This window comes from Microcaecilia unicolor, chromosome 1 (assembly GCF_901765095.1).
Source record: "Microcaecilia unicolor chromosome 1, aMicUni1.1, whole genome shotgun sequence".
NCBI classification, from domain to species: domain Eukaryota; kingdom Metazoa; phylum Chordata; class Amphibia; order Gymnophiona; family Siphonopidae; genus Microcaecilia; species Microcaecilia unicolor.
In genome coordinates, this window is record NC_044031.1 from 709,699,083 (window position 1) to 709,722,772 (window position 23,690).

Sequence of the window (23,690 nt, forward strand, 5' to 3'; positions counted from 1 at the left end):
TACCTGTTACAATTGTGCTGCTTAATGCTTAGTCGTCCAACCCCCCCAAACCCACTGTACCCACATGTAGGTGCCCCCCCCTTCACCCCTTAGGGCTATAGTAATGGTGTAGACTTGTGAGCAGTGGGTTTTGAGGGGGATTTGGGGGGCTCAACACACAAGGGAAGGGTGCTATGCACCTGGGAGCTCTTTTACCTTTTTTTTGTTTTTGTAAAAGTGCCCCCTAGGGTGCCCGGTTGGTGTCCTGGCATGTGAGGGGGACCAGTGCACTACGCATCCTGGCCCCTCCCACGAACAAATGCCTTGGATTTATTCGTTTTTGAGCTGGGCGCTTTCATTTTCCATTATCACTGAAAAACAAAAACGCCCAGCTCACAAATTGTTGAATAAAACATGGACGTCTATTTTTTTCGAAAATACGGTTCGGTCCGCCCCTTCACGGACCCGTTCTCGGAGATAAACGCCCATGGAGATAGACGTTTTCGTTTAATTATGCCCCTCTAAATCTATCGGTGCTAAGTTTCTCCTTCAATATCCATGCAAATGTATAATTTACTATGTTAATAACAAGTATGTTTTCTTCGACCCTGCGCAGCTCAAAACTTTTTTGTAGCAAAAGAAAATATCTGCCTAAATTAGAGATTAATGTATATGAGTTATGTGATAATTTGTGTTCATTAGACCAGGCCATAATGCCTCTTAATTTTTTCTTCTTTATTATCTCCTATACTTTGTTCGCCCCCCTTCGCTCTTTTGTGGTCTGAGGCAGAGGGTTTATTTTTATAAGTGTTTAAATGTTTGGGAGATAATTTTGTGTTAATTTCCTTATCATTGGTTCCTATTAGTGATTATATATAAGGCTAAGCATAAAAGGTTTGAAGATATCTTAGCTCTATATTTCTACATACAAGATGGAAATGCTTGTAAAATTAATAATTTTCAATAAAAAAAAAAGAAAACAAAATCAATCCCTGACAACAAATATAATGGAAGGAGAAAGAACAGGAAGAAGCAAGTAAAACAACTGAAAAATAACACATTAAAGGGTCCCTTTACTAAGTGCAGTAAGAACTAGCGCATGCTTACCACAGGTTAAAAAGGCAGTACCGCAGGTCACGCTCAGGCGTCCCATGGTAGTTTTGGAATTGGTTTGTGCTAAAAAAATTGAGGGGCCCTTTAACTAAGCCGCGTAGGTGCCAACACGCGCCCGATGCACGTCAGTTCGGAGTTACTGCCCAGCTATCACGTGGTCCGTGCGGTAATTTCATTTTGGACATGCGTCCGCTATGCATGCCGGAAAATCATTTTTATTTCCCGGTGCATGGCAGAAACCAGGCGGTAATTGTCATTCTACGCACGCAGATGATTACCACATGGTTAACGCGTGAGACCTTACCACTAAGTCAAAGGGTGGCGGTAAGGTCTCAGGCCCAAAATGGACACGCGCCAATTTTTATTTTGCTGCATGTCATTTTCGGCAAAATTTTTTTAAAAGGCCTTTTTTACAGGTATACTGAAAAATGGATCTGCGCGTGCCCAAAACACACGCCTACTCTAGCGCAGCCCACATTTCAGCGCACCTTAGGAAAAGGACCCCTGATTTTATTTTTTAGTGCCGGGGAGGAGTGTTTGGAGGCAGAGAGTAGGCATGCCCTGCGTTAACCAGTTACTGCATGGATGCAGAATTAGCACAGAACCTCTACTGCCTACAAAATAAGTGGCGGCAAGGGCTCCTGTACTAATGGTCATGCACTAATTGGGAAATCAGCATGTGGTCATTAATGGAAAAAAAGAAATTGTGGCCATTTTATAGCTGCACTAAAAGTGATCTCAGCCACTGGGAACCAAGGCGCTAAAAATAGTGCAGTCCACTTTTTAGCTCAGCTTACGCCAATGTTTACTAAAGTAAGCTATGGGTGTGTTAGCATTTTTAACACGCGTAATTGGGTTTCATGCGTTAAATGCTAATGCGCTCATAGGCACATTTGCATTTAACGCGCCTTAAATTTAAAGGTGCGTTAGAAATGCTAACACACCTTGGTAAATATACCCCTTAGAAAAAGGGCCCCTAAAGGAAATATCCTTCTTATCCCATCAAAACTGTATTAATAAACAGTCAGTTGACCATGTCCTGGGGGCTAACAAGAGGGTTAGAAGTAAGCAATAGATTTTCTTTTTGCTGAATCAGTGCCTTCAATTATACTGGATCAAAAAAAGACATACTCCCTCCTAGTATGTCTAATCAAACATTTCCAAGGAAATCAAAGATAAAAAGACATAAACTAGGCCGGGGCACGGGGGCTAGTTGCAAAAATCTCTCCATATCCTCTGAGCCCTAGGGATTAAATCTGGATAAATGAAAATCCTATGAAGCTGGAATGGGGCCAAACGCATTTCAAAGAACCCTATCTCTATCTGCCAAATTAAGAAAAGTCACCACCAAGACTCCTCTGTTATTAGTTTCTTGCACTGTCTCCAAAACTGCAGTCAAATTATTTCCTGCTGATTGCTTTAAGCCATCATCTCCCAGCTTCCTAATGGAGTCAGGAATATAATGAACTATTGCAGCTGCTGGGAGAGAAAAGAATCAAATTGCAGTATCTGAAAATATCATATTCCTCTTCAAAACACCATTATCATGTTCCCCTGCCCCCTCCCCCCCCAAAAAAACCCCAAAAAACAAACCACCAGTTGTTAGAAGAAACAATAAACAGTGTTTCTATAAACCTTTGGCAGTGAAATATTTTCAATGAATGATATTAATCAGATTAGTTAAATATGTATGAAAATGCTTTAGTGCAGGTTGTACCCTTGTTTTGATAGCTTCTTTTGATATCTCATGTTTCTTAGAAAATGAATTGCTTTTTTGGACAGCTACAACAAGCCATTAATTTATGCCCAAAAACATAGCAGTTTTTTAAACATTTGGTTATGGTCTAGAACATCCATTTTCATGGTAATCAATTATCTTCCACCCTCAGGTGACATAAACGTCTAAATAATGAGATTCTTTCATTACCAGTCAACGAGGATGCATGATATGCTTCATGTTAGGCCTGAAAGAAAATGCTTCTTGTCGAATTACAGAATTTATGGTATGTTCATATTTTAAATGTAAGGCCCGTTTCACTAAAAAAAAATAATAAATTTCACTGAAATAGAAAAAGAGAAAAGCCCTAGTGGATCAGGCCTCCAACAAAAGTTCAAGGTAATTTTATAAAAAATTTTGTGCATTTATAACATTAACACCACATATATAATAACTCTTTGTAAACAATTACGTACAGTGATAAGAATACAAATACTATATGCAGCTCATGTGTAGGAATGGAGGGGCTCTTGGGTGGAGAATGGGCGGAATCATGTTCTATAAATGGCGCATATAAATTGTACGCTGAAAAAATATCGCTTAGCACTATTCTATAAACTGTGCTTACAGTTAGGCATGGTGTACAGAATAGTGCATAGCACCGTGAACTGCAACTACATTTAGGCATAATCATTTATACCAATGAAAAACGGGTGTAAATCCCCATGTGTAAATTAGGTGTGGAACCCCCTAATTTTATAACAGTGTGCATACATTTTAGGAACGCCCCTGACCAGCCATTGCTCCTCCCATGGCCACATCCACGTTTTAGACCCAAGCACTAGAATTTACACACACCTCTAATTATTACCAATTAGTGCCAATAATTGCTTGTTATTGCCTGGTTGGCTTGTTATTTGATTAAGTTGTGTGTGCAAAATGGATGCACGTCCAAATTTGTGTGTGCAACTCAAAGTGCCTTATATAGAATCCAGGGGATAGAGGATAATTCTATATAGTGCACTATAAGTTAGGTGCCTAACTTAAAGTGTGAAAACGGTAGTTCAGCATCAAAACACGGGTAAAGTGGCAGTTACGTACATAAATGCACTTAGGCACTTTTGTATAAAATACTCGCAAGCAACTGCTGTATTTACACAAGCAGTCGTGCCTAAATTTAGGTGTATTACTGTATAGTTATGCTAGTAGTCTATAGCAGATTTGGCGCTCAAACATGCCGTTATAGAATACTAGTGAGCGTCCAAATTCTAGGCACCTATGTTTTAGGGCCCTTTAATGAACTGACCCCATACTTTATAAAATATGCATATTTGTGCATACTTTAAGCACAAAACTTTACACCTGCTCCTAAGCAGGAATAAATGTCCACGACTTCACTTTAACCATGATTTCTGCAGTTTATGTGGAGCAATTGTATAACACATAGGCACTTATGGGCCCAAAATTCAGCCGGTGGTGGGTAGCATGTTTGCTGTCTGCTGCTTGCGTTAAATCTGCATATTCATTGCCGACCATATCCGGCAACCGGTATTGAATATCTGGGTTTATTTTGGACACCAAAAAGTTAACTGGCTATGATGATATTACAGGTCATTCAAACTTGATATACCACTTCCCCACTATGGCAACCAAAGCAGTTTATAATAAAAAAAACAAAAAAACATATAAAAAAGAACTCCATTAGAAATAGTAAAGCACACTCACCCAAGACCTAACATCCCTCCCACAACCATTCATACTATATCAAAAGTATTAAAGTGCTAACCGGTTAACTTTTTAGCAGTCAAAAATAGGCCTGCTATGTAAGCAGTCTATTTTGACCACTCAACATGGTTTGGTGGTGAATTTCTGGGCTCCTGCCCGCTTAAATCTCTTTGAATATCATCCGGAACATATAGTTGAGTGACACTGCTGAAGGGCTTGAAGGAAATGTTTCCCTTTCATGGATGACATGAAAATTTGCAACAGAGTAGACACCCTGGAGGGAGTAGACAGTGTGAGAAGTGATCTACAAAAATTATAATAATGGTTTAAGGTTTCACAATTAAAATTGAATGCATAGAAGTGCAGTGATGAACTTGGGGTGTAGAAATCCAAAGGAGCTTTTAGTGATAGGGAGCAAGAGGCTGATGTGTGTGGACTGGGAGAAGGATAGTGACAGTGAAAGCAGGGGCGTAGCCAGACCTCGGCGGGAGGGGGGGTCCAGAGCCAGAGGTGGGGGGCACTGTTTAGCCACCTCCCCCAGCCGCCGACCCCCCCGCCACTTTGGCCCCCCCCCCCCCCCCGCTGCCGCCGACCCCTCCCGCCGCTGCCAAAACCCTCCTCCGCCGCTGGCAGGGGTCCCCAACCCCCGCCAGTCGAAGAGTCTTCTTCAGCGCCGGTTGACTCCGGCGCCTTCACTGTGTGATGATCTGTTTTGAAGCAGCCCTGCTCCTGCAGCATTTAGCCGGGAGCTTCTTGAGGCTTTTTCCTCCATATTTTTGAATACAATTTATTCACCGCTCACTAAGCATTATATAGAGAATCGTGTTGATTTATGGTTTCGATGGAAAAAAAGATAGACATTTTTCTTTTTTGAAAATGACCTTTCCTATTCAGATTTTGGATGTTTTTTGCAACACGTCTAAAGTCGGACTTAGATGTCATATCGAAAATGCCCCTCTATGATCTGATCTGACAGACTGAATGAAATTAAAGAATGAAAACTATGGTCACTAATTATTAGAGTTTTTCATGTTTGCTGGGGATGACATAACTAGTAGACATTTTGGAAGTGATTTTAGAAATGTTACAGTATATGACATTTACATGTGGATTTTCATGCATGTATAAGCACTAATTTTAGAAAAGGTGCTACTTATACATGTGCTGCAACATGTGGAGATTCAAGGTGGTGTCATCTGAGCATAGTTTGGGTGTTTCTTTTTTTTTTCAGATTATTGAGGTCCTCTTTCCAGACTATTTCTTGTGGGGTCCCTCAAAGTTCAATTCTTTCCCCTTTTTGTTTAATATAGCCATTTGGCTTTTTTTTTGTTCAAGACAGAGTATGTTTTATGCAGATGATATTTTGTTAATTTTTTATACATCTTCATCTGATTCAGATCTTAGACCATTACAGAGATAGGGTCAGCGAGGGTCAGCGAGTGGTTGTGTAAGCATTGTTTGGGGCTTAACCATGATAAGACAACAGCGTGTTGGGTAACAGGCCATCCTAGTTGCCCATCCATGATGCCTGTTTTATTGGGCTGTCTTGTGAACATGATGAACTCCTTCAGGTATTTACAGGTTATTTTTGATTCTGAATTACCGTTTAAGGTTCAACTCTCTGGTTTCAAAATCAGGTTTTTCTGGTTCTTCATCAGCTTCACTCAGTACATAATTATTTTGATTTTCCTATTCTGCATATGCTCCTTTTTATTTTACTCATATCCAGGCTGGATTATTGTGATCCATGCTGGTGTGACTCAGTACCAGATTAAATAGTTGCAACTGCTTCAGAATCCAGTGGCTTGGATGTTATGCAAAGTGCACATATTACTCCACTGTTAATAAAGTTGCTTTGGTTGCTGATTCAGTTTAGCTTCTAGTTTAAGATCTTAGTCCATAGGGCTTTATACAAAGGTACTCCTCTCCACCTGTCTGCATTGATGATCTCTTATATTCTGGGTCTAGCTCTTAGATCTTTACATGAATATGTTTTGTAACAACTAGAAATTCAGCCTTTTCCTTTTTGGCCCCTAGTTCTTGGAATACTTCGCTCACTTCTTTAAGTATAGAAGTCTCTCTTAAAAAGTTTGTCTGCCCTGAAAATTTACTCTTTATGTATTTGAATTCTGATGCTTCGTCTATCTGGGTTCTGGAACTGAATGTGTTTCCTGTAATCGATTATTATTTTCGGTAGTTTTATAGGCTTTTAGATAGGTGATAGAGAGGAAGGTAAGTGTTTCTGTCCTATCTAATTTTATAGAGTTCCTTTCTAACTGTTAAATTTATGATTGTAAGCCGCTTTGACCTGTTCATCAGAAAAGTCGATACAGCAAATTTTAAATGAACATAAACATAAACAAGCAGAGTATATATGTATTCGGTATTTTAGAATGACCGTATATATATATATATATCCAGGACTATTTCTTTATGGCATTTACACCTGCTTCAAATCATGCATAATTGTTGGCTAACTTCTTGTTTGGCCCTGGTCTTTCGGAAGGCTTGAGGAGAGGATTGAGATTACCTCTCAGGACTACAGAGCCATCTCAATTGCAAATGTTAGAGTTTCAGAGCGTGGCTCATTAATCAGTTCCCTGTGTTTATGCAGTTTTATAAAATTCTATAATTCTACAATAAAAAAATGTAAAGGATAAAATCCACCACTTACATGTGTATGTGGCATCATGTACATGTATAAATAGCACTCTGACCCTCTAATATATGAATACTATTTCCAATAATCTCAATTTTGTCTAATATTTCCATTGCCCCCTGATCTCGCCAACCTTGTAAATATTCCTTCAACTTCATCAAAATGTCACAGGACCACAGATTCAGCTTTATCTATTTATTGAAAAATAGCACAATGCTAGAAATTACCTCCCTATTTTCCCTAGCGTGGGAAATGGTACGCTCTGGGGATGTAACCTTCTGGCCCTTTCATTGGGCTGGTGGTAGTGTGTGGTAAGCTCATGTTGGGTTTACCACATCTTTGTTAAAAGGCCCCTAAATTTGCAATGGAAGCAATAGAGGATTATGTGAAAAAAATATTCCCTGATTTATTCCTGGCTCTTCCTCTTTATAGCACTACTTATATATGCAAATGGAGCCTTCAACACATGCAAAGGTACAAGTGTTGCCATTATTTTTATGAACATTTTCTTTTATAAAATGGTTTCTTTGATGGAGCTCTCTGTATTTTAGAAAAGAATCTGCATTTGCTAAGCCTTTTGAAAAAACTATTCTTTTAAAAAAGCACATAGACCTAAATGTTCATTTTGCTGCCTGGACTTTTAAATTATTCTCCCTCCCTAGTAGTCTGAAAGGTTACACAACACATAAAAATAAAAACAGTAGGAAAACAAACAATTAAAAAAAAAAAAGAAAGCAATCTGGGGAGCCACCTACAAATGCAGCATTTTGATTTTTGAGAAGGTAAACTGGTAAATATCTTAAATACTTACAAATGAAACTTTTCATCCCACATTGGATTCAGGTTTCCAAAAATTGTTTTAGTTCTCCTCTTGGTTTTCCCAATCTGCACAGTAACGTAAGGATCACTGGAGCCAGTTTTGTCCTTTGCTTGCAAACCTTGAGCACACACCACTATAGCAAAAATAAAAGGATGAACTATTAAATACCCTATTCCCTCTAATAATCACCTGGGCTATTATTAGAAACCCTGGGTTTTCTGACGTCTAGGGTGGTCTATTATTGAAGACACTTCAATATTTTTTTTTTAGGAAGCCTGAAATTGGCAACACAAATACGGCTCATTTTCAAAGCACTTAGCCTCCCAAAGTTCCATAGAAACCTATGGAACTTAGCCTCCCAAAGTGCTTTGAAAATATGCCAGACAACCAACAGATGGCTGAAGTGTTCAACAATTTCTAATTATTGAAATAAATGAATAAAACAATACCTTGTTGTTATTTGTTATATTCTCATCATGCTTTTTTATTATTTAAGCTAAATAAGTGGAGAAAGAAGGGACTGAGACCAGACAAATTCATTTGTATTTGGTTTGCTGTGTGAGAATAGACTATTACTGTGGAGATGGAACAGTCTCTGAAGCTTTTAAAATTGCTGGGCTGTCTTGGACAAAGTACTTGAGGAGTTGTATTAATGTTAAATTTGCATCACTTTTGAGCAGGAACAACAGAGGTAAATTGCCCTGTTGGGCTAAGGAATGGCATATTTGTATTGTTATCCTGACTGGATTTCTGCCATGTGGGAGGGGGTTCCTTCCTAAAAGAGGAGGGGGAGTTTTGTGTTTCAGGAAAACTTTGGAGGCTGACTTCAGAGTGATATTACTAATAGCAGGGTTTGGGGTTTGTTTACTTACAGCTGGCTGAGCATGCTTTAAAGAAGAGTGCTTCTTTTTTCCTTTCTGTTTACCTGAACTGTATGTAACCCTGTGGTTGTGCTGGGCAGAATTCAAGCAGGATCAGAGGAGGACGGTGGGGGGGGGGGGGGGGGGGGGGGGAGCATGGAGTGACGGTTTTGATTCTGTGGGCCACTCACCTTCCCTGCAGCTAAGGGAAGACCGTGGCTTGCTAAGTGGCAGTAAGATTTCTTTTAAGCATTCCTGCAGTCTCCTGTGCTTAGGGTTGAGAGGAGGAGTGAGGGATTGAAGAGGAAGCAGTCAGCAGAGGGAAAAAAAACCCTGGTGTGCTATGAGGAGAGCTATTTGACACAGCCACGGGCAAAATGGAATGAAGGGACACTGAGGCATTTCTCTTCTCTTACCCTCCACCTGCCCACGATAACCAGACATTTCTTACCTCTTCTCAAGGTTATGGCTAGGGCTGGGCGATTATTGGGGGACTACAAATGTGGATGTTAGACTCAGTCCTGAAATGGGGGTGGGGTGAGCAATTATTAGAGAAAATACTGTATTTCTTTTCTACTCAAACCTACCACATAGTTATGGCTTTTGATTTTAAAAAAAGATGTCCAAATAGCATTATTTCTTATTTATAGATATATTGGGTTTACATTCCAGTGCATTGTGGTATTTGCAGATATTAGAATGAGGTATTAGTATAGGGTGGTCAGAAATCCAGGTCTGGTCTAAAATCTCCTGCTAGGAGCTGGAATACATGGCAGCTATGAATATACATAACATTTTCTACCATTTTTATTAGAACATCACTCATAGCAGAACAGTGGCTACTAGGGGAGCTTAGATTATAAGCCCTCTGGGACAAGGAAATACCTTCTACAGCTGAATATCACTTGCCTTGAGCTGCTACTGAAATGGTGTGAGTTACATCCACATAAATAAATAATCAATTTTTCCACTGATAAAACATAAAACAATTCTAGAGACTTGAAAGTTTTCCTGTGGGCTATGTGAAAAGATTAGCTTCCTCTACATTGAAAACTGCTTTATGATTCCAGTTCTTTGTGCGACTCTTATTTGTTCAAGGTACTGTACAGTATTCAGGAACAGTCCTACCATTAGATAGACTAGGCCTAGAGTGGAAGACTTTGTGGAGCTGCAGCATGGTGCCGGCATGACTGGCAGTGCAACACTTAAGCTACTGTGATCATGACGGTAGACCTTTGAGTGCCACACATGCTCAAGGCCTGTCATTCTATCCCCCTGAAAGGGAATTTGCATTAGAGGGGGCAGGATGCTGTATGCCGTAAGTGTGGGTAGATGCTCAATGGCCCATCATAACACTGCTTCTAGAGCTGCAGGACCTCTGTTGAGGCAGGAAGTAGTCTGAAACAATTTATTCCGATGTTGTAAACCACTTCAATGTCTTTGTATGTATTAATGGTATACCAAATAAAGCTGAACTTGGACAGGAATGACGGTGGAATCAGGCCGGGAAAGGGAAAAGGAAGGAGATGCTGAACAAGGCAGGAAGAAGGGTAAAGAAAGAGAGATTCTGGACACCTGGTGGTGGTGGGGAAAGGAAGGAGGGAGGCTAGACATGGTGTGGAGTGAAGGGAAGGGAAGGGAAGGGAGTGGGGATGCTGACATGCAGGTAGAGGTTAGGGCCTTGAGCTGCCTCAGGGTGTGGGTGCACAGCTGAAAGTCCACCTAAGGCATCATATTATAACTTTGGGCTGGCTCTGGCAATATCAAGCCCCGACCTATATGTCAGACCTTATAGACTTGCCTACTAGGAACGCAAAAAGATCAGCTCACACATTCCTCAATCTCCACTACCCCAACTGTAAAGGACTAAAATATAAATCCACATACGCAACCAGTTTCTCCTACATTTGCACGCAACTATGGAACACACTACCGAAGACCATAAAAACAACACAAGACCTAACTATCTTCCGAAGGCTACCGAAAACTGAACTGTTCAAGAAGGCATTCCAATAACATCCATCCTAAATACTAAACAATAAGACTGCACATGAACTAGAAAAACCGAACTCTTATAACTTGACTGATTAACAACTTTGTTACTAAGGAACAAGCATTACCACTTTAATACTCATGTTGAATATGATCTCTCTGTAGTTGATGACCTAATGTATGTTACAACCCAATCTATCATTCGCGAGCCAATATGCAATACCATAATGTATTCTTCTTTACCATGTATGTATGCACCTTAATGCAAGGCCTTTTGTAATTCTGTTACCCGGAAATGGCAACCGCCATTATGGCAAATGTAAGCCACATTGAGCCTGCAAATCGGTGGGAAAATGTGGGATACAAATGCTACAAATAAATAAATAAATCAATGCTTTATAAAAAGGACAATTTTATGATTAACAAGACAAAATAAAGAAGCAACTCTAGTTTCAGCTTGGACTGAAAAGGAAATAAATCAGTCTTACCTGTGATGTTTATCTTAGCTGACCACTTGGATGTTCCATCCAGCACGCTTTGCTTTGCTGCTTTGGTGGCCTGCCCAAAGTCTTCTTTGGATATATGAAACATTTCTTGAATTAGTTCAAACACCTCTGGTCTATTTCTCTCCCTTATCTTCATTCGTTCTTTCATAGAAGTTATTATATTCTGAGTTTTATCTTCTGCACCATGCTTAGAACTCTTCTCTACTGCTCCTGGAATCAAAATTAAAGACAACAATGTAATATATAAAGAAATAACTGGATGTTAGTTGTCTGGGTACGGAGAAGTTAAGATGTTACATATATTTACTTGTCACACTATTGTAACTGCAAAAGAGTGTAAAATATATCAAAAATCCTAAATGTCACTCTTTTATTCACTCAATAGTTGGACGTAGGACTTTGACCAAAACTAAATTTTTTATATATAAATATAAAATAGCCTCAACAGCCCAGGGAACCTCTCATTAGGACTCCACTGAAATGGCCAACATCATAGGCTCCTACCGCCTTCCGAAAAAACTCACAGAAGTCAAAAAACTCCCAAACAATGCACACTTACGGGAGAAAAAATTCTGTGAACAAAAAACGGAAGGCGGAGTATCTTACAATATCAAGCAAAGGTCAAAGTCTCCACACCCTTCTACCGTGAATATTGATGGATCTGAAAAATTACAGTATCCATTACTGAACTTTCTTGAAAAATAGTGAACTGAAGAATATCATGGGCATCAACCACAACACAAATACTATAACACTCACTTATCACATGACAGTGACTAAGAAGCTCAAAAAAATCAATAACTTAGCTTGAATTGTTGTATTGTCACTCCTTTAAAGTCGTGCATCATCCAGATTCATAAATCGTGATAGTGGTCTCTTAAGGGGATGCCTTAATCTTAACAGTCACACTTATTAGAAGTTCTTGAGATCAGTATTGATTTCTCATACTGATCTTTCAAGTGGGTCTGAGCTTACAATCTAGCACATTCGCATTATCCTTTAAGTTTTCTTCAATCATCCTCACTCGCAATGTTATTCAAACAATTCAAGCTAAGTTATTGATTTTTTGAGCTTCTTAGTCACTGTCATGTGATAAGTGAGTGTTATAGTATTTGTGTTGTGGTTGATGCCCATGATATTCTTCAGTTCACTATTTTTCAAGAAAGTTCAGTAATGGATACTGTAATTTTTCAGATCCATCAATATTCACGGTAGAAGGGTGTGGAGACTTTGACCTTTGCTTGATATTGTAAGATACTCCGCCTTCCGTTATTTGTTCACAGAATTTTTTCTCCCGTAAGTGTGCATTGTTTGGGAGTTTTTTGACTTCTGTGAGTTTTTTCGGAAGGCGGTAGGAGCCTATGATGTTGGCCATTTCAGTGGAGTCCTAATGAGAGGTTCCCTGGGCTGTTGAGGCTATTTTATATTTATATATAAAAAATTTAGTTTTGGTCAAAGTCCTACGTCCAACTGTTGAGTGAATAAAAGAGTGACATTTAGGATTTTTGATATATTTACTTGTGAAATGCTATGAAACGCTAAGGACAAAGTATATCAGTATAAGTAAGTAGATATTTTGGTCTAATTACTTCTGGATGGTTTGAACAACGTTTAGAATAATAACTAGATTTCTCCCCCATGACTTATCAATTCATTGATGTGTAGAGAGTCTTGAATCCAGAGCAGTGATGATACAAGAAGGTAGAGACAAATGAGTAGTGTGAAGAATGTGCATGAGGTTGATTGAGAACGTGATAGGATTGACCTTGTCATTTAAATAACTATATATTTTCTTTTAGATTCAGGGTTTACCACAATTTATGTGAGATCATGGGTTTAGTTTGCTCACTTTTCAAAAAATCCTTTGGAGACGTCCAATGATCGAGTAACTTGTCCACCCTTAGAAGCAGATCATACCTTCGGGTATTGCTTCGCTTGGGTGAGTTAACACTCTGAGAACCTCTCCTTTATTTATAAAAAGTTTTTTTTGTCTTCTATGGTTAAATCGTCTCACATTTCTCTATCAGGTAGTATTCTGGTTCATTTTTGATTTTTGTACATTTTACTTGATGGCATCATAGGGTAAATTTTAGAAATGACACTTAAATTTAGGTCAACCATAAAGCTACCCCACAAATCTATTTTCTATATATTTTAAAATCTTATCTTTTCTTATGTTTTACTGACTTCCGTTAAGTTAATTGTAATTAACTTAATTAACTTTTTCAGTTTTTTCAAGGAGGAGAGAAAGACCTCAGCAGCTAACTCAGTTCAAATACTCGTAGAACTGGACACTACCATCACTAGTCATAAAAACCTCCTCTACTTATTTTTTATTGTACAAATTTTTTGAAATATCTTGAATTTATTAAGCAGTTTTATATTAACCGACAGCAGCCACTCAACTAAAATGGTACGGGCTCAACGGAGCTTCTCTGTTTTACTTTCAAGCTTCTTCAGAAGCCGCTATTCGATATTTTTTAACTGCCATGTGCACTACCAGTCTTGGATATAAGACACTGCATCACCTCTCTCTGTAGTTTCTTCTAAATAACATGCCTAAATTTAGGAGCCAGGAAAAATTGGTGCTAAGAATTTGTTATCTGCCTAAGCCTGTTCAGTTCTAAGCGGGATACAACATAAGAAACCAGAACATACCTGGGAATTACATGAATAACAATAACATATCTCAAAACAATTACATATTCAAACTAATACACAGAACCTATAAAGTATAAAAAGAACATAACTTACCCCTAATAAAGGCAAGCATCCAACCTGTTCCTATTCTGACTGAACCACATGTTTATGAAATAAGAATGTTTTAATCCTTCTCCTGAAGTCCCTATAAATAGCTGACAGTCATATGGCTTGACAAATTTTCTTATTTAGTCTCGCAACATTAAAAAAGAAGAAGAGTTCCATGATTTTTGTTCTCTTCATTCCTTGCGATGTCAGGTAACAAAAAGGATTGTTTAGAGTGGATTCCCATGCCCAACTTTGGGTCCAAGGACTTACACATGCTGAAATCCGGTGTAAATCCTGGCACACAAGTCAGACACAGAACTCTGATACTCTATAACACTGTACCTAAATGTTTGGAACGTCCCTGACCTGCCTATGCTCCTAAGCAAGGGAAAGGAGACCAACATTTCCACAGGGGAAACCAGACAGTCAAGAAAAGGTGGAAGATCCCAAAAATGAGTCGCAAGATGACCAGGAACATTTAAAATTTTATTCGCCAATGTTAAAAACAGGATGCATCGTTACATATGACCCAACACATCCTGTTTTTAACATTGGAGAATAAACTTTTAAATGCTGTTGGTCATCTTGAGACTCATTTTTGGGATCTTCCACCTTTTCTTGACTGCCTATGCCCCTCCCATTGCCATGCCCTCTTTTGGGTTGCACACGAGACACTTTGGGCAATCAGCATTATAGAATAGCACGGAGGCAGATGCACATTTAAGTCCAAATTAATGTCAACTAAGTGCCATTTAACGTCAATCAGTGCCAATAATTGCTTGTTAGCATCCAATTGACTAATTAGTTTATGTGCGCATCTGGACTTCATGCCCAAATTTGGGCACTCAACTTTGGGCAACCTATATAGAATCGGGGGACATGTGCAAATCTCATGGCAAAAGATAAAATCCCAAAAGACTGGGCCAAATAAGGATCATGTTTATTGCTAACAGACACTTTGTACAAGCCCATGAAAAGTTTCAAACATTACTCTGAAGTTATTTATTGAGAAGAAACAATAAAGGACTACGGAGGTCAGATTTTCCATTAAGGTCGATGAAGCCTGGAGCAGAGAAATGTAAAACTGCTCATTAGGTATAAAATTATATACATACACTGATGCGCTCAATTAGGATCTGTGAAGACTAGCATGGGCTTAATATTTGTTTGATTTTAAAGGGCAAAATACACATTACTATTTATAATTCCTACAGTAAATAATCATTGCTTTCTATGGAAGCTTAAATAAGCTAAACTTTGTAGAACATTGATCTGGGGGGGGGGGGGGGGGGAGAGTAATTCTGAATGTGTGGACCATATAAAGGTGCAGCTAACCGGGTAATTCTGTCCAGAGGACCATTCAGTGGCACTAATCGGACAGTGCCACTGAATATTCCCTCTGACTACTTCACAACTATCTGGATGGTAACAGGCTGGTCTATGGGCATAGCTTAGGTGGAGCTGATCTGGATATTATGGGGGGAAGTTAGCAATATGGTCTACTGTTAAGAAAGGTTATTTTATAAAAAGACATGCTATTTTACCACAGAGTCCCATTTAATGCAATGAGACCCTGTGCTAAAGTAGCAGGACTTGTGGTAAAATAACCCATCTTAACAGTAGCCCATGTTGATAACTTCTCCCCTAAGACTTCTAGCCAGCAATTAACTATCCAGCTAGTAGTCTGAACATTGCTGCTAATCAGATTGCACTGCCAGTCAGCGCTGATTCCCAGATGCTCAGTATAGCCAGTATTTGGGTACCAGCTCTGAATATCTAGTGCTTTTTGATTAACTAGTTTAAATAGTGAAAACCCCTTTTCCCCATAGTCATAAACTTGAACTTTCTGCCAGAGGATAAAGCTTAACTGTTACAGCCTAGGCTATTAATAGATAGCCTCTAGAAGGCACAACAGGGCCTAGTTCAGTCTTCTTTACCACCCACCCACCCCTAGTGCATCCCTTAATTTATAGTTTGAAGTTATAGTCAATTATTCCCCCTAAAAGAACAAGAGAGGATTTGTCATTACAGAGTAAATTATTCTGCAAGTGATTGGCTTTAACAATTTTATACTTGCTGAGAAGCAAACATTAAATAGATCACTCAATATAACATATAAACTTAAAGCTCTTTTAGTCTAACATCCATAGTACATTAACAAGGTTTAATTAATTAATGAACTCACCAATGCTAAGATGCAGACAGTAGTCCAGCAACTGCTATCTGGTCTATTGCATTGAGTGTCATGTGCATGATTATCTCCCACACATAGACAAACACAGGGCTCCTGAGAGGTGGGGCAGGGTTCAAAATTCCCCAGAGCCCGGCATCCAAGAGGTCCTGCCTGGTGCTAGCATTGCTCTCCTCTTCCTGTGTGCGGCATCGTCGCAGAGCAGAGTACTTCCTTCTTGCCGTGTCCAAACAGCCTCTTTGGATGCGGCAGGAAGGAAGGAAGGACTCTGCTCTGTGGTACTGCTGTGCACAGGAACAGGAGAACCATGCTAGCACCAGGCCTTGGGGAATTTTGCTGTGCACAGTGACAGGAGCAGGACAAGTGGGGCAGACCTGGAGGGTGTTTGCCCTGGGCCCGACTTTGTCTCTCGGTGGCCCTAGGCAAACATGGTTTAATGGGACAGAGTCAACAAGGATTCAGCTAAGGGAAATTTTGCCTCACCAATTTGCTTAATTTCTTTGAAGGCGTGATTGAAGGCATGAATAAACATGTGGACAAAGGTGAGCTGGTTGATGTAGTGTATCTAGATTTTCAGAAAACATTTGATAAAGTCCCTCATGAGGCACTTCTGAAACAATTAAAAAGTCATGGGATAGGACGTAATGTTCTGTTGTGGATTAGGAACTGGTTAAAGGATAGATAACAGAGGGTAGGGTTAAATGGACATTTCTCTCAGTGTAGCCACTGCTGGAAATAGGATACTGGGATAGATGGACCATCGGTCTGCCCTACTATGGTTATTCTTATGTTCTTATACTAACACAAAGACGTAATTTGCAATCATATAGGCACCTGGTCTGGACTGCAGAGGTGGCACATTCTGCCAGAGAGTTGGAAGGCATTGTAATCTGATGAGGTGAATGTCTCATCCATCAGAATTTAGGAGAATGGCAAATAGCTGGGTTTGTGGTTGAAAAAAAGAGAAGGTGAAGGCCAGCATATAATTAGTGAGCATAGCTGATTGGAAGGCTTTTCTTTTCTTAATGATGTAATGCATGGAAGTGTTTTCCTGGAGTAGTGTTAGTGAAACCTTTTTTATTTGCATCTGATTCTATTAAAAAGGTGTGGTAAATGGAATTTATTAAAGTCTGGAAATGTTATATTTTATGGCCAACTTCTTGGAAGTGAGGAGAACAGTATAGGGATTCTGGTATATACTGTACTACTGACCATTGAGCAGGCCATGAACAGGTACTCCTGCAATTGTTCTAAGGGCTTTTGTATACTTAATAAGATCAAAAACATCGATCTTGAGTCCATGTCCTTGTGAAAAAGAAAAAGGATACTCTTTAACCATATCTTGGATAGAAAACATCTTCCTCCTAACATCTTCCTCCTAATGAAGCAAGTTGGGAGCAGAGCTCTACAAGACTGGAAATAAAATGGCTAGAAAGGGAATTAACAAGGAAAATAAATAAAAAGGAGCTCAGTTAAATCTGAAGATAATATTAGGGCCTTACCACTGCAAAAATAAATACATGAATTGCAAGGTCAAAAATTTCTTGAAGCTGGCTTGTAATAGAACGCCAAGAGGTTTGGATAATTATAAAGTGTGCTAAGGTTTGCAGCCAATGTTAAAATCTTAAAACAGCTTTAGAGGAAAAAGATGTACGAAAGATCTAGAAAAATAAAAGATAAAGGGACCAATATTCAGCCTATGGTGGTCAACACTTTTTAAAACGCTGTGGTTAAAATAACACCGTGGAGGGGCATAATCAAACGTCACCGGCGAAATAGATCGCTGGCGATCTATTTTGGTGGTGGCGCTACAGCTGGCCGGAACTGTAGTATCGAAAAAGATGGCCGGCCAACTTTTTTTTCGATAATACGGTTTAGCCCGGCCAAATGCCAGAGTTCGCCGGGTTTGAGATGGCCGGTTTTGTTTTTCAGCGATAATGGAAAAAAATGCCGGCCATCTCCAACCCGGCGACATCCAAGGCATTTGGTCGTGGGAGGAGCCAGCATTTGTAGTGCACTGGACCCCTCACATGCCAGGACACCAACTGGGCACCCTAGGGGGCACTGCAGTGGACTTCAAAAATAGCTCCCACATGCATAGCTCCCTTACTTTGGGTGCTGAGCCCCCCAAAACCCACTACCCACAAATGTACAACACTACCATAGCTCTTAGGGGTGAAGGGGGCAACTACATGTGCGTACAGTGGGTTTTGGAGGGCTTCCATTTACCAGCACAAGTGTTATAGGTGTGGGGGGGGGGGGCCTGTGTCCGCATGCCTTAAGTGCACTGCAGTATCCACTAAAAGTGCTCCAGGGACCTGCATACATGCAGGCCTCTAAGACTTATATAGTATATGAAATGACGGCAGAAAAAGACCTGCACGGTCCATCTAGTCTGCCCAACAAGATCAACTCATATGTGCTACTTTTTGTGTATACCCTACCTTGATTTATACCTGTCCTCTTCAGGGCACAGACCGTATAAGTCTGCCCAGCACTATACCCGCCTCCCAACCACCAGCCCCGCCTTCCACCTCCGGCTCTGGCACAGACCGTATAAGTCTGCCCAGCACTATCCCCGCCTCCCAACCACCAGTCCTGCCTCCCACTACCGGCTCTGGCACAGACCGTATAAGTCTGTCCAGCACTATCCCCGCCTCCCATCCACCAGCCCTGCCTCCCACCACCGACTCTGGCACAGACCATATAAGTCTGCCCAGCACTATCCCCGCCTCCCAACCACCAGCCCCGCCTCCCACCACCGGCTCTGCCACCCAATCTCGGCTAAGCTCCTGAGGATCCATTCCTTCTGAACAGGATTCCTTTATGTTTATCCCACGCATGTTTGAATTCCGTTACCGTTTTCTCCACCACCTTCCGCGGGAGGGCATTCCAAGCATCCACTACTCTCTCCATGAAAAAATACTTTCTGACATTTTTCTTCAGTCTGCCCCCCTTCAATCTCATTTCATGTCCTCTCGTTCTACCGCCTTTGCATCTCCGGAAAACGTTTGTTTGTGGATTAATACCTTTCAAATATTTGAACGTCTGTATCATATCACCCCTGTTTCTCCTTTCCTCCAGAGTATACATGTTTAGGTCCGCAAGTCTCTCCTCATACGTCTTGCAACGCAAATCCCATACCATTCTCGTAGCTTTTCTTTGCACCACTTCAATTCTTTTTACATCCTTAGCAAGATACAGCCTCCAAAACTGAACACAATACTCCAGGTGGGGCCTCACCAACGACTCATACAGGGGCATCAACACTTCCTTTCTTCTGCTTGTCACACCTCTCTCTATACAGCCTAACAACCTTCTAGCTACGGCCACCGCCTTGTCACACTGTTTCGTCGCCTTCAAATCCTCAGATACTATCACCTCAAGATCCCTCTCCCTGTCCGTAGCTATCAGACTCTCACCGCCTAACACATACGTCTCCCGTGGATTTCTACTCCCTAAGTGCATCATTTTGCATTTCTTCGCATTGAATTTTAATTGCCAAACCTTAGACCATTCTTCTAGCTTCCTCAGATCCTTTTTCATGTTTTCCACTCCCTCCCAGGTGTCCACTCTGTTACAGATCTAAGTATCATCCGCAAATAGGCAAACTTTACCTTCTAACCCTTCTGCAATGTCACTCACAAATATATTGAACAGAATCGGCCCCAGCACCGATCCCTGAGGCACTCCACTATTCACCTTTCCCTCCTCCGAATGAATTCCATTAACCACCACCCTCTGGCGTCTGTCCATCAACCAGTTCCTAATCCAGTTCACCGCTTCGGGTCCTATCTTCAACCCATCCAGTTTATTTAAAAGCCTCCTGTGGGGAACCGTGTCAAAAGCTTTGCTGAAATCTAAGTAGATTACATCTATAGCTCTTCTCTGATTCAATTCTCCTGTCACCCAATCAAATAATTCAATGAGATTCGTTTGGCACGATTTCCCTTTGGTAAAACCATGTTGTCTGGGATCTTGCAACTTATTGTCTTCCAGGAAATTCACTATCCTTTCCTTCAGCATCACTTCCATTATTTTTCCAATAACCAAAGTGAGGCTTACCGCTGCAGTATAATCTTGGCACACCAGTTGAGACCTGAAGACTAAGCTCTTTGAAAAAGTCCTTTATTTGAATAAGCACGTTTACTCACAGTTAACTGCAGATCAGAGGTTGTGCCCCACTGACAAAGAGTCTCCCTGGTACTGAGATGAGCAGTACGTCAGAGCTGGCAGAATGGTGTACAATGCCCTCTTTCAGCAACATTCAAGGTAATAACTAAGTTCTCTAACGTGGGTAACACATAAAAGGGATCTAAAACTGGCTTACAAAAATGGCCACTACCTCATGGACTACCGGAAACAAAACTAGACACACTCTGACCCAGTTAGCAGGGGGAAAAGCACCATGGGAGTAGAGCCCACTACCCTACACCCACCACAATGCATTGCTGATGTGACTCTGCAGTGCACCTAACAGAAAAGGTGTCACACTCACCCGAGAGCCACACCACAACCAGGGAAAGGCTGTCAGAGGGTAGAACACATTCTGCTGTCATGGAGGTGGGTACGGCATTTGAGGCTGGCATAGAGGCTGGCAAAATATGTTTATAATTGTGTTTTTTTAGTGTGGGAGGGGGTTGGTGACCACTGGGGGAGTACGGGGAGGTCATCCCCGATTCCTTCCGGTGGTCATCTGGTCAGTTGGGGCACCTTTTTGAGGCTTGGTCGTGAAAATAAAAGGACCAAGTAAAGCCGGCAAAATACTGCTTAATGCCACTTTTTTTTTCCATTATCCGCAAAAGCCGGCCATCTGGTAACCACGCCCATGCCCGCCCATGTCCCGCTTTCGCTATGCTGCCGACACACCGCCTTGAACTTTCGCGGGCGAGGCGACGGGAAAGCGACGATGCTGTCAAAAAAGCGGCTTTTGATTATACCGATTTGGCCGCTTTTGAGATATCGCCGGCTATCTCCCGATTTATGTCGGGAAATGGCCGGCGATCACGTTCGAAAATAAGCTTGATAGATAACACCAGATATTCAGCGCCAGTATGTGGAGATCAGCTGGCATTAATGTCTAGTTTTTGCAAACACCAACACTGTTATTTGGTTAACAGTGATATTCATACTGCTATCCCGATAATCAACCAGATAAAGGGGCTATTGTGAGCTTACCACAGCTTAAAAGGGCTTACTGCAGGATGTGCTCAGGCATCCTGTTATAAGGTCCAAATTGACATGTGCTACCTGAATGCTTAAAAGACTTTTTATTGTTTGGTTGAGAGGGTCTATCTGGAGGTGAAGAGTGGGCATTTCTGCGCTAATCAGATTAGCACATCTATATTATCATGTGCTGATTAGCGAAGGATAACCACATGAACCCTTACTGCCTACAAAATGGGTAGCGGTAAGTGCTCATGTGGGAATTGTTTTTAATGGCGACATTAGTGCATGGTCATTAATTGGCCTTAGTGTGCAGGAAAAACTCACTAAGGGCACTCTAAGGCCACCTTCTACCACAGCTTAGTAAAACAATCCCAAAGCAAGGACAGCCTTTTTGCAGTCCTAACTTCTTTCAGGGGCCCTTTTACAGAGCGGCGGTAAGCCCAATGCGGGGTTACTGCTTGCTCTTTTGAGACTACTGACGGCCCAACGCGGCCACCGGCGGTAGTCCTGCTGGCACAACGTGGCCGCTGGCATTAGTCCCGCCCTTAGCTCGCGCCATTTCCGGGGGGGAAAAAGAAAACCCTTGGAATGGCTTGTGTGGCGGTAATCCGGCAGAAATTGGACATCACAGTGCACTGTCCAGTTACTGCCAGGTTAAGCGCAAGAGCCTTTATCATCACCTCAATGGGTGGTGGTTAGGGATCCCCATCGCATGGTACGAGTTCTCTTACCGCATGACCATGTGTGCTGGGGACTTTGTTACCCACTGCGATAAAAGTGGCCCTTGCATGTGGGAAAAATGGCCCCTGCCACTAGCGCAGGGCCCTTTTTTCCGCAGCTTGGTAAAATGACCCCTCAGTTAGTTGTAGATAGGAGTAACTAGCGAGGTAATTAAATTTGCTGATGACACAAAGTTATTCAAAGTTGTTAAATCGCAACAAGATTGTGAAAAATTACAAGAGGACCTTACGAGACTGGGAGACTTGGCGGCTAAATGGCAGATGACGTTTAATGTGAGCAAGTGCAAGGTGATGCATGTGGGAAAAAAGAACCCAAATTATAGCTACGTCATGCAAGGTTCCACGTTAGGAGTTAGGGACCAAGAAAGGGATCTGGGTGTCATCGTCGATAATACACTGAAACCTTCTGCTCAGTGTGCTGTTGCGGCTAGGAAAGCGAATAGAATGTTGGGTATTATTAGGAAAGGTATGGAAAACAGGTGTGAGGATGTTATAATGCCGTTGTATTGCTCCATGGTGCAACCGCACCTTGAGTATTGTGTTCAATTCTGGTCGCCGCATCTCAAGAAAGATATAGTAGAATTGGAAAAGGTGCAGCGAAGGGCGACTAAAATGATAGCGGGGATGGGATGACTTCCCTATGAAGAAAGATTAAGGAGGTTAGGGCTATTCAGCTTGGAGAAGAGATGGCTGAGGGGAGACATGATAGAGGTATATAAAATAATGAGTGGAGTGGAACAGGTGGATGTGAAGCGTCTGTTCACGCTTTCCAAAAATACTAGGACTAGGGGGCATGCGATGAAACTACAGTGTAGTAAATTTAAAACAAATCAGAGAAAATGTTTCTTCACCCAACGTATAATTAAACTCTGGAATTCGTTGCCGGAGAAAATTGTGAAGGCGGTTAGCTTAGCAGAGTTTAAAAAGGGGTTGGACGGTTTCCTAAAGGACAAGTCCATAAACCGCTACTAAATGGACTTGGGAAAAATCCACAATTCCGGGAATAACATGTATAGAATGTTTGTACGTTGGGAAGCTTGCCAGGTGCCCTTGGCCTGGATTGGCCGCTGTCGTGGACAGGATGCTGGGCTCGATGGACCCTTGGTCTTTTCCCAGTATGGCATTACTTATGTAATGTACTTATCCAGTTAAGTCTGAATATCGCTGCTACCTGGATAACTTCCATCTCCACCCATGCTCCATCCACGAACCTTCTGGCTCTGTTCAGGTAGTCAGAGGACATATTGAGTGGCACTCTCCAGTTAGTGCTGTTGGATATTCCTCTTGCTGGCACTCATTTTGCGGCCCTTTTTCAATGCTGCAGTAAGCACTAACATGTGCAATGGGGTTCACCATTAACAATGAAGGAACAGAAGATGCAAAATAACAATGATGGTGTTGAGTAACTGGAGAAAGGCTTACTGTAGCAGTATTAATAAATGTACCAGAGAATGGCTGTGCGATATCATCA

At 41.2% G+C, this 23,690-nt stretch overlaps 1 protein-coding gene across 5 annotated transcripts in view; it reads right to left on the reverse strand.

Moving 5' to 3' along the window:
* UNC13C (unc-13 homolog C) overlaps window positions 1-23,690 on the reverse strand; it is a 921,443-nt gene that overhangs the window by 355,371 nt on the left and 542,382 nt on the right. For all 5 annotated transcript variants that reach the window (XM_030189213.1, XM_030189208.1, XM_030189204.1 and 2 more), the window contains 2 exons: window positions 11,354-11,581; window positions 8,005-8,146 (listed from right to left, as the gene is read on the reverse strand). In XM_030189213.1, coding sequence (XP_030045073.1) covers window positions 8,005-8,146; window positions 11,354-11,581 — 370 coding nt within the window. The remainder of the gene's footprint in view (window positions 1-8,004; window positions 8,147-11,353; window positions 11,582-23,690) is intronic.